Here is a 12,103-nt window from a genome sequence, read left to right as displayed (position 1 = left end):
CCACGCCTTTGCTCGTGATATTTCCAACAGCTGGAAAGTCGCTTTTCTTCCACCCTCCCAACCATGGCCTATATCCTTCCTTCCTTCGAAGCTCAGTTCAAACACCACATCCTCCAATCAGCCTTCCAGAAACCCCCAGGCTCTGTGCTCACTCTGTGGGACCCGGACCTCTACCAGGGCCCTAAGCACAAACTGCCAAACACGGCAGGCCTGCAAATGGCTCATCTTCCCGCTGCAATGCCAGCTCCCTGTGGGGCACGGGTGGCGCCTTGCTTCTCTTTATAGACATGCCACCATTACAGCGCTCAGTGGTATACAAAATTTTCTAAAATTGGACCATATGGCACGTTTAACTAGCTCTGAAAATGGGTGAAAATGGATTTCTGGCATAGTAAATATTAAGGCACCAGTAACTGGGTTTACAAATAACATGAGCTTCATCTCTGTTGGGCTAGGTATTCAAAAATAAAACTAAGAGATGAGAAAGAGAGTCAAGAGTGTGTGCCTGTTCCCCTGCTCCATCCAGGGGCTAATAATCCTCTAGGGGCACCTCTTCTCCCTATCAAGTCGGGGTGGATCAAACTGTCTTCTCACTAAGGTTAGCTGCCGCTGAGACAGGTCACTAAGTGCGTGCTCCCTGTCTACGATGCAATGCTGGCTGAATCTGTCCAAGCGCCAGCAGACAGAGCTTTACACAAAGGCCAGCCAGGATTCAAGGGACAACCACCCCAGTGTCAGACACGGAAAAGTCTTTGGTTCAAACAACAAAGAGATGTTCTCAGCATGAAAGAAGATACTATATGTCACTGTCACCTGAGTAATCATCTCATGTTTTTGAAGAAAACTACAATGTGTAAAAATCAAACGAAAAATTATTTTTGGAACACCTATGATTTTGTGTTATTTGTAACATGGATTCCCCTCCTGGTAATTAAGATTCAACACTATTAGGTCTCCTGTTTTTTCAGGCATTACCTTAGCATCAAAGGTCATGTGACTCATCAAGCCAAAGATTACACGGCAGTGCTTAAAGCAGAACCCAAGAAGCCTCGTTCTCCATCATTTTCTCAGAAGCTCAGCTACGGGGCGCTCACTGTGATTTATACAAATGTACTAATACCCAAGATTCTGATGTGGTTTAGGTCAAAGAGTGTCTTGAGAGAGAAGAAGCATACAGCCAAGGGGAACCTGAGATGCTTAGCAAAAATTCTTTACCGTATTTTACTACTAATTATACATCTTATAAGCATTTGCGGGAGGCAAATAGTTCTAGAGGAAGGGAGAACAGGGAGAAAGATAATCAACTAGAGGATATTTGCACGACTGTGATACTAAACTATCTGAGGTTAACATGTAATACCCACTCAACTAAACCTCTATAAACAGTTGGTTTTCCACAATCACAGCCACTATTCCCACTTCAGTGGGCAGCAGTGTTCAGAGAAAAGCCAGATTTAGCTCCTGAGTAATAAACACCAGAAACCAAAAGAGCTGGGAGAGCTCTCCGTGTCCGTGCCTACTAGGAAGCTCTGAATGTACATCGGCACCGAGTGGCCTGGTAAGCGTGGAAGTCTCCTCAACAAAGCTTCAAGACAGAGGAATTCCATCTTTTAGACTAGGCAGTGCCCTCCACCCACTCTGTTTTTCAATTAAATGGGTTTTCTGCAAGACAGATTAATGAAAAACAGGTAATTTCTTTTTATATAGGTTCAATATGTTTACAAGCAGAATATAATTCTGTACTTTTCATAGCATTTAGCTACTTTACATATTAATTCAAGGTAGATAAGAAGAACAATCATTTTCCAGTGTTTTTATGCACTCTTTATATAGAGAGTATCTCATTTAAATTCTCAAAACAATTCTGGGGGGGAGACCCAAGAGGGAGGGGATATGTGTATACATGTAGCTAATTCACTCTGTTCTACAACAGAAACTAACACAACATTGTAAAGAATTATACTCCAATAAAAAATATTTAATTTAATTTAAAAATTAAAAAAAAAATCTAAGGGGTAGCAGGATCACCCCGTTGTACAGACTCAGACATTAAAGGACAGGAGGCTGAATAATCCGCTTAAGGCCCTATGGCAGGTAAGTGGCAGAGGAGAGAAGAACCATCACTTTGGTCTCAGGCACAGTGACAACCAAAGATGTACAAAACATTTTATAAAGATTCTAACACCAATAAAATTCTCATGCAAAGACACACCATTTTAGAGAAAATAATTTCCTAGACCGTGTCAGGATTTGACCTGAACTTCCCAATGAACAGCTCAAAGAAGACTGCCCAGTTAAAAGAGATCATCAAGTACTATAGTTACTGGTAAGGCCAAGAATAGAACACAGGTCTGCTGACCCCATGCCCATGCCCAATCAGGCGTGTTCTTTTGGATGCTGACACCCTTCTGAAGTTTCAAGTTGGTTGAGAATAGCAAAGAAATGAGTTAATAATTCCGGTAAATAGAAGACAATATGGAAAGTATCTAGGTTAGCGGGATTTGCTATATATATATATATATATATATGTATATGTGTGTGTGTGTGTGTGTGTATATACACACACACACACACACACACACACACACATATGTATTTTTAAAAGGCATGACCATATGAAGATTTCTACCTAGGAAGTTTTGAACCAAGAACACTGGTACCTAGTGTTTTCTCATCTTCTGCAGCAAAAATGAAAAATAACCTTTGTCCTCCCCTCTGTATGACTTGTGAATGATTAGCCTGGCCATGTTGATAACTAAGGAAAATATGAGTGCTGCTCCCAGCTGACTAGAATACTTAAGATTTATCCTACTACCAACCTCCTCCAATTCCATGCAAAAGACAGCAGGACACTAGGAACAGTTAGCCAATGTTCAGCCCTAATAAATTCTCCAGTGCTGCAAACAACCCTCCCATCAGCTCCAATGACTGTGCCCTGAGGAAGAGGCTGGAAACAGGAAGACTGCTGGGTGCCACAGGAGATGGGAGGATTGGAGCCACACGGCTGGGAAACAGGGACTGCAGAGAAGTGATGGGGAAGCGTCTCAGGAAAGAGGCGCCTGGAAAAAACCAGAGAACCTGCTCAAAAGGTTGCTGTACTGAGAACTTCTGTGTGGCAAAAAAAAAAGAGGCTACTACTGAGTCAGACATCAATAAGAATAAGCGACAACCAAGAGCAAGAGGAAAAACAGATTAGAAGACCATTCCCTAGGTTAAAGGTTATTCAGATCCCTTTTCACAGGGGAGATAAAATGCAAAGTGTCTGGCATTTCCAAATGTTAGAGACCAGATTTTAGATTCAATGCTTAATCTTGCTATTAAGTTTACTTTGTAAAAGAAAAAGATAAAATAACTGTAGAGGGATATCTTGTATCAAATTCTTCATGTTTTGCAACTTTTAGCAGAGCATAGGGAGAGAGAAAATTGAGTTGAGAGGTTATAATCTGGCCCCTCACATCAGCTCAAATCTACTCAATAATCTCTCTCATTTTCACTCCAATTGGGCCAAAACAAAATTCCTATACTTTACAGGGTAAAGCCTTTTTAGTTTTTACTTCAAATAACTGAAATCCTCAGAAAACGTAAAAAGCATTTCTTTCACTGCTCCACATTAAACACTTCTTACCACTCTGCTCTGGAAAGAGCAAAAAGTAACTTGATTATACAGACTGATAACATATTTTAGTTTAATGTCCATAAACAAGCTTTTTTTTCAACTATCCTCAAAATGACCCATCTCAGCATATTTACATGTATAATAAATACTGAAATTTTAATCTAATTATGATTGATTAATGCAAACCACCAATTTATACGAGGCTATACTTGAAATCTCAGAATGCTTCTCCCCTATTATGAGGTCTGTTTATAAGGTGCTGTACAGAAAACGTGTCCAGAAACAGTAGGTTTAAAAAAAAAAATTGAATAAAAGAACCAAAATTGAATAAGAGGAAATCAGTAAACAATACCCAATACCCAATTAGAAAACCAAAACCCAAACCAACCCACCAGCTTTTGTCATGGGTGTTCTTCATGGATATTCTCCTCCATCCACTCCCAAAAGCTTGAGGTGGGGGAAGCAGCACTCAATGTCTAAATATTCACCTCCCATCCCCAAGTCCTGAAGTGAACTTCTGTAGTACTTGGGCCATAGGCACTGGGAAGTGGCTGGCCTACTCCACCCGCCGTCTCCCCTATTCCTTGGCCTAGCTGCAAGGAGGACTCTCCCCACCCTCCTCCAATACCACCTGTAGGAAACCACAGGCACATTCAGGTAAGACTGAATGAATCTCCTGCTAGCATTCTCTTTACATAACTTCACTCCCAAGACTCTTTAGCAAACCCGCCTACCCCAAGTTTAACAAGAGCGCTCATCAGACCTGATTCTCAGCTTTGTGAAATATCAAAGGAATTTTTAAAAGCCTCATTTCAAGCAACTTACAGGGATCCTTCTGTATCTGTCCAATAAAAAGTGCAAACTTTTAGGGCTGGAAAATTAGGTACAACTACTCTTCAAAACATAGCAACATTATAAAAAAAAAACAGTCCCCAGAGAATTTGAAGTATATTGAGCTACAAACCTCTTAGCTCTATTGTTTGTTGATGACTTTTGTCAATAACCAAATCCAAACTAGCGATAAATGATATTTTCTATTTCAGCCACTGTATTTAAAATTAGATGTTAACTCCCCAACACCCCAGACTCCCCCCCCCCCAAAAACGTCTGTTGCCAAAGACTCTTCTGTTCTGAAATCCACCTTCTTGGGGATAAGCATAACCAGTCACTTCACCATCTAGAATCCTGAGCTAAAACTAAAAGTGAAGGAAGTAAAATGAATAGAATCCTCGAGGCCAGCACAACACAGGGTTAAAGGAAACCATTTCACAAGATCAAGTGCGGAGAAGCAGCAGGAGCGAAGAGGAAAAAATCAAGTTACATAAAGTCCAATTGTACTCACTGTTTCCTTATTGGGAAGCAGCTCCTTTCGAATTCTGAAGAAGTTCTTGCCGTACTGCCTGAGCCCCTTAACGAAGCGTTTCTGTGATAAAAAGAAACAACAAATGGGATGTAAAAGCCAAAAACAACACAGGATGTCAGCAAAGATCTCTGCAATCAGCAGAATAACAACCCCAAAGAAGTCCGAGCTAGGGAACGTCGACACGGCCGGGGAATATTTCAGCAGCACGGCCGGGACCCGCGCCCAGACGGCCTCCGTCAGATCCCCAGTCCCGCAGTCGGACAGGCTGAGGAGGACGTCCCGTGTCTGAGGCAAGCAGCCGTCTGTGCCTTCGCTGCCTCCGGTCTCTGCATCAGTCCACGGAGGTATAAACAACACATACGCTCCGTGCTTCCATCAATAAAACAGCACAACTGGTCCCCACCTGAGAACGAAGCTTCCCAAAGTGCCGAGCTGAAGGGGGGAACGGGACCAAAGCTGGAGACTTTTCTCCAGAAGGGCACCCTGGAGGCTTCAAAGGCCTTTCGTTAGTCCGGGGAATTCACCAGGACGGCAGCAGCACCGCGGCAGCCCACCGGGCCCGAACCCCGGCCGGCCTGCCTGCCCCGCCACGCCGGCCGCAAGAGCCGCCCCGGGGCACCAGGCACCCAAACACCAGCACCCCTCTTCCTTCCCGGCTCCTCCCCGCCCCCGTTCCCTCGGCGGCCCGGGGACTTTCACTTTGTCCCACTCCTCCCGGGCAGCCCCTCCCCGCCGCAGCGGGGCCACTGCCGGAACCCCGGACCCCACCTCGGCCCGCGAAGCCGGGTCCCGCGCGGCCGATCGCCAGCAGCCACAGGTACGCGGGGCCGCCGCGGGCCGCACTCAGGGTCCGGGTGGCGGGAGGCCGCGCCTGTCACTCGGCTCGCGCTCGGGCTCGGGCTCCGGCTCCACAAAGCGCAGGGCGGAGGCGGCCGGGCGGCTCGGCGTGTGACCGCGGCGGGGCCGCGCGGCGCGGGGCGCGGGGCTGAGGCGGCCGCCGCCGCCGCCGCCGCCGCCGCCGGGGGAGGAGGCCGGAGCGGCGCGCAGAGCCCAGCGCGGCCGCGGGCGGCTGCAAAAGGCGGCCTGGATCGCCGCGCCGCCCGCCGGCCCGGCTCCGGCCCCCGCCCCGAGGCTCCGCGCGGGACCCCGGCGCCGGTACCTCGGTTTCCTCCTTCCAAAAAGCGGGAGTCGACCCGGGCGGCGGAGCACGGAAACTTCCTCCCCGCCGCGGCGGGCGCGAGCAGAGGGCGCCCGCGGGGCTGGCTCCGGGCTGGGGCCCTCCCCGGGCTGCTCCGTCTCCGGGCCTCCCCCCGGGCCTCCCCCCGGGCGGGCAGGGTCAGCAGCGCACGCCCGCCGCCCCCGGGCTGCGAAGCGTGGGGGCTGGCCCCGACGACCCCCGAGGTCCCTCCGGCCCGGGATTGTGGACGGCCGCTCCCGCCCGGCCCAGGCCTCAGCCGGCACCTCGCAGGGCGCCGTTTCACAACTAAATCACCGCGGAAGCTTCCCAGCCAATAAATCACCTGCCCACCGGGAGGGGAGTCCCTCCCACTCCCCGCGGTTGAGACCAGCCGGGCGAATTCAGTCAAGAGCCAGACTTGGCCGGGAAGACCGATCTGCAACCTCCTACTCCATTCCTGGAGGCTCTGGATTTTCAGATTTCACCCCTTTCTAAGATATGACTCATCACTGTCAGTTTTCAACATAATTCGTATAGTTCAAAAGGAAAAATCCGGCAAGGCACCAGAAAGAAGCAAGCTCTGCTCTAGTCTGAAGCAGTGACCCTCGTTACCTGAAAAAAGTATCATTTATATGCTCAGCACGCATCCCGGGCTGCGTGCAGAGCATCTCCACATCTCCATCGGGATGTGGAGAGGAACGAGACGGCCCTGCCCTCAAGGAGCAGGCCTGGCAAACAGGTAAACAGATCAATCTCTGGGCCCCAGCGAAAAGCAGCAGAGGAACAAAGGGCGGCAGGTGGGGTCAGGAGGAAGAAGCAACTTACTCTGCTGCCGTCGTAGGGGCGAGACAAGGGGGAGCATGAACCTGCCAGGTGGGCTCAGCAGGGCTCCAGGCAGAGGGGTCAGCCAGGAAGGGCACACAGATCACCCTGGGAACTGCGACGAGGACAGGGTGTGCGGAGTGGCGTCCCAGCAGGTAAGACTGAAGAGGGGGAGAGGGTCAGGTTGCAAAGAGCCTTCCAGGCCAGGCTGAGGAGCCCTGCTCCTAGCTGTAGGCCAGCGGAGCAGTGTAAGCAAGAGCGTTCCACGAAAAGACGGCACAGAGACTGCTCTGGTGGCCGTGTGGCCCTCGGCGTGCATTAGGGACAGACCGGCTGCAATGCAGTTAAAGAGGCTGGAGAGGGAGCCCAGGTGTGAGATGAGGATGACCGGAGCTCAACCTCGGCCTTCAGAGTTAATGCTTCTTAATCTACTCGTTACGAAGTTGAGTATTTAGCGAGCACCTAACACTGGGAGGAATTTTTAAAATGACAACAAAACAGGTAGCCACGGACCTTTATTAAAACGGATTCATTTTTAGCAGGTAAGATAAATGTGTGTGAGGCGATTACAGAACCATCTGAGACTTAGGTCGGCCAAGCACGAAGCAGTGAAAGGCAGCTCACCAGTGCCGCAAGGGAGCCGAGAAGAGGGACGGGCTGTTGCTCAGAACGCCTTCGCGGAGGCAGATCGCGGAAGAGCAGACAGCATTTGCAGGTGTGGAGCGGGGGGAGGCCCTCCGGGAAAGACAGAGGCAGAGAATAGGAAGTGGTCATCAGACAGGGAGAGTCTGCACAAAGCTGAGGTGGGCTCTGGCGTGAGTCAGACGGTGGAATGGCAGGGCCATGCGTGTGTGCGGACACGCAACAGGTTCACCGGGAGAGGCCGGCCCAGTGAAGGAGCGTCTGAGAAAGGCTGAACCTGGGAGCGCAGGGTAATGTGGGAGGGTTCCGCAAACGTGAGTTCAGACCCTGATTCCTCCACTTGTTATAATCCTCTGAACAGCATCCACTCGACAGTTATTAAGTACCTACTATACGTCAGGAGCCTCAAAGTCCTCACAACCTAGAAGGAGGTACTGCTATTATCTCCATTTTACCGACAAGGAAGCTGAGGCACCGAGGGTTAAGTAACCAGACCAAGGTCACCCACCTCCTCAGCGGTCAAGGCAGAATTCAAACCCGGGCTCCAAAAGCCATGCCCTGCAGCACTACTGCTACAGTCTCGGTGAAGTGGGCTAAGAGTCTACAGAGGTGAGCGATTTCAGTCATGGTCCCATGATCTGCCCTTTCCTGCTGGCCCACCAAATCAAATCACCTCTTCAGTGTTCTTCCTGAGAAAGGTCTTTCAGTGCCTTCCTTTCCCGCTCATTCCAGCAGCAGTCCCAGGCCAAACCCTTACCTCCTTTCCTACTAGCTAGCCCACTAACCCATCTCTCCCATCCAGCCATTTACAAGCCTCTGCTGAGGAATTTTTCAAAACCACGGATTTCATCGTGAGTCCTACACCATCTTGCCCCCAGGCCCTACCTAAGAATAGCTCTTTGACCTCTTCAGGGTGGTGTTTAACCCTTAGCCCTGCATTCAAGGCGCACCAGGATCCTGTCCTGGCCTACCTTTCCAAATAGATGTCCAGTAATGCCAACTGGCCCACGCTACCACCTCTGTCTGGACTTCTGACTCTCGGGTACCTTTAGTACTTCTCTCCACAGCCTACCTCCAGTTCACCTCAAACTCAAGCTCAAATCCCTCCCACTCCAAAATGAGACTTCCCTGACCGTCCCCATCCCCATTCACTTCGCATTTATTTATTTGTAAAAGGCCTCATGTACTCATAGTGTCTATGAGCTCTGAAAAGACAGGAATTGTATCTTTTTTTTTTTTTTTTTTTGCGGTACGCGGGCCTCTCACTGCTGTGGCCTCTCCCGTTGCGGAGCACAGGTTCCGGACGCGCAGGCTCAGCGGCCATGGCTCACGGGCCCAGCCGCTCGGCGGCATGTGGGATCCTCCCAGACCGGGGCACAAACCCGTGTCCCCTGCATCGGCAGGCGGACTCTCAACCACTGCGCCACCACGGAAGCCCAGGAATTGTATCTTATACCACCTTGCCTCCCTATAGCATTAGGCAGCTGGAGCTCCCAAGTCTGTGATACACAGATGAAACAAACCATGAGATGACAAGAGCCTGGGCAAGGGTGGGCACGGTGGAAATAGACTGTTAAATGCCAAAGGGTCCATTTGGAACTTTGATAACAAAGTTGATCTTATTGGCTCCCTGACACCAAACTTTGCTGATTTTTCTCATGTCACCTGGTGGCTTAATTCTCTCCTCAACCTCTGAGTCTCCCCGAGGCTTTGTTCCAGGTTTTCTGCTCTGAGACTCCCTCCCAATATGACTTCCACCACTCCCATGGCTCTAAATCTATGGTCCAAGCCCACTGGGAACACTTGTCTCATACACATTTCAAACTAACTACTTCCAGAAATATGGATTTGACATCTGATGGTGAACACAGACCACTGCTGTCAGTGTATATCAATGACTATGCTATCAACTACCAAGCACCACTGGCCCCACTTTTTTTAAAAAAAGGAAGTAAAAGCTTCATGTGGCCTGTACTGTTACTTCTCTATGGAAAGCCACAAGGCCTCAAAACTGGCAAAACATCTGCTTCTCAGAGACCAGCCTTTACCTTGTGGTTTACCAGAAATGTAGAGTAGCCTTTAAAATCGAAACAAAGCCAACCCACTCAGAGTGGTCAATGATTAGAATAGGTCAGTATGTTAAACAGCTTACTGAGGCTGTAGTCTCCGTTCCCTCTATTCATTCATCTCTCTGCAAATGAAGACCCTGACGTTTGTTTAAGACTTTAATTTCATAATTAACACTATCGACTCACAAACGGACAGGTACTGGAAGCTTCTAAACGAAAGTTCACAGACGCGGTCTGTTTCTTAATAGCATTCTAGCAGTTGAGCTGAAATTCAGCATTTCCAGTGCTGAGATTCAAGGCCTCATGAATTATGTCTCCGTCCATTAGCTGTTCTGTCCCTGACGGTGTATAGACGTTAGACTGCTAAGATGCCAAGGGTGCAGGAGAAAGAAGACTGCTCCTTCCTGAGGCGGGAGCTGTGGCTGGGCCGCTGCTCCAAGTGCAGGGCAGCCCCACTTCTTACGCTCCACAGGCTTGCAGTCCGGCCACTCTCAGACCCATGAGCTGAGGTTCTCCGGGTGTTGGCACTGGTTTCTCTGGTGCTCTTTGTTTGCAATCAACCTGTGTGTTTCTTGGGAGCACAAGACAAGTCCTCTTCTATTTCTCAATCCTCATAGCCAGATGAGACCCAAATATACATACAGATTTATTAATGGCAAGGTGACTGTTCTTTGCTTTGTTTTACAACTTAGTTTGTGACTGCGCTCCAATTTTGATTTTATCTATTGAAATATATTTTGACGTACAACACTGTGTTACAAGATATACAACATGTTAATCTGATACGTTCATACACTGTAATATGATTGCCATTGTAGTGATAATCAGGTTTCGTAATTACTCCCCAGTTTTTAGACACATTGCTATAGTTTTCTATTGTTGAGCTGAAACTTCATATCACCATCAGAAGTTACCTACCTATAAGTTTCTGGTAGAGAACATTTAATTCTTGGCTTTAAAAAAAGTGAGTTACCTGAACACAGTGCTTGCTGTTAAATTTGGGTCTGAGTAGAATCGGGAGGGCTCTATTTCTCATTTTCGGTAGAATGGAAAGAATGTGAGATTCAAACTCAGAAGTCCTAGGATATGGTCTGCTTCTCTGTTCCGCTGAGTAATTCTGACATGGCTGTTTAGACACAGCCACTTTTGAAATGGGAGATACGTAATAGGGATAAACATAATTGGGTCAAAGTGCGATAACATTCTCTCTTATGATAAAGTAACAAGTTCAAAAGTTCCGCTCATTATTGCTGAGCCTGCCCCAGCTCAGAGCCTCCCAAGCCCTGTGCCCAGGGGCGATGACGGCCTCACTGGCTGCCCAGACACTGACTGTCTCCCACCGGGGGTGGGGGGAAGGGGTGGACCAGGGTTGGCCTGGGGCAAAAGCAGCTTCACTGTTATGTGTCAGGATGAGAGAAAGGTAGGGAGACACCAGCTATTCAACATGAAAAGCAGCCAGCACTGAGTCGTGCTCCAATGGCAGGCACTCTCCTAAGGGCTCTACACGAACTGACTCACTGAAGCACTGCAATAACCTTTCGAGGCAGGGGCTACTAATGTCTCCATTTTACAGATGGGAAAACTAACCACGTGTCACCAAATCCTTGAACCAGGGTGCGAGGGTCAAGACTGACCAACGTAAACAGTCAGGGAACTTCAGGGATGGGGTGAAGGCTAAGAATGGAGTTGAGGAGAGTGTGTGGATCAGGGCTATGATGGGCAACTGCTGCCTGCGTTTGCATTTCAAGATTTTAAGTGTTTCCCAAAGGTCTACGAATGGACAAATAAAGGCTATATTCTCGAAACTTAATTTATTCTTGTCTCGGTTTGTTCATCTTTTAAACTGGCCATAAAATACCTGCCCTACGTATCTCAAAAAAAGATTACTCTTAATATCAAATTGGATTGCACACAGAGGAGTGCTGGGTCGATGAGGCCAAAGAATAAGGTGCGCTTATCTCCCTCGTGTGCACGTGCAACTCCCAACGCGGCTCATCTCAAGTGCTGGATCTGACCTGTGTCTACAGCAGAGGAGAGGAGCTGGGGAGAGGGGCAATGCTGCAAAAATGGCTAAAAGATAACTCTGCATTAACCCCTGGCTGAGAGCTTTCAAAATTAACTCCCTCTGGTGAATTTTAACTAGTGTATCCCAGTCAGAAACTCACCAGGACTTCTGAAAAGCGACTCTTACTCAGTCCTCTTACATAACTGTTTGGAAAACACTGCAGGTATTAAAGTGAGTCCCACTGTGAAAATGGCTCCTGCTCTACCCTGTTTTCCGCACAAAATTTTATGTTAATGACTTGCTGCTTCTCAGGGGACTGAAGAGCAGGCAGATCTGCAAGTAAGCAAACCACAGTTGCCCCCAGTGGAGAGACAAAAGTGTAAGCCCACAAGCCAGGCAGAGAGTAAGA

The 12,103-nt window shown here is 48.5% G+C and overlaps 1 protein-coding gene across 11 annotated transcripts in view; it reads right to left on the bottom strand.

The window, feature by feature from the left end:
• The window catches only part of RERE (arginine-glutamic acid dipeptide repeats), a 437,697-nt gene that overhangs the window by 56,319 nt on the left and 369,275 nt on the right, over positions 1–12,103 (bottom strand). For 7 of the 11 annotated variants that reach the window (XM_081215086.1, XM_081215082.1, XM_081215088.1 and 4 more), the window contains one exon: positions 4,959–5,039. In XM_081215086.1, the coding sequence (XP_081071212.1) occupies positions 4,959–5,039 (81 nt within the window). Of the gene's footprint in view, positions 1–4,958; positions 5,040–5,382; positions 5,485–5,747; positions 5,788–6,138; positions 6,311–6,499; positions 6,620–12,103 lie in introns of those variants that run through there. The other 4 variants (XM_081215092.1, XM_081215091.1, XM_081215084.1 and 1 more) reach the window with 4 other exon arrangements.

The sequence above is a fragment of the Mesoplodon bidens genome (genome assembly GCF_964165515.1).
Source record: "Mesoplodon bidens genome assembly, chromosome: 2".
Classification (NCBI taxonomy): Eukaryota; Metazoa; Chordata; class Mammalia; order Artiodactyla; family Ziphiidae; genus Mesoplodon; species Mesoplodon bidens.
Note: the sequence above shows the minus strand (reverse complement) of the source record. Positions and strands in the feature narration are given on the sequence as shown.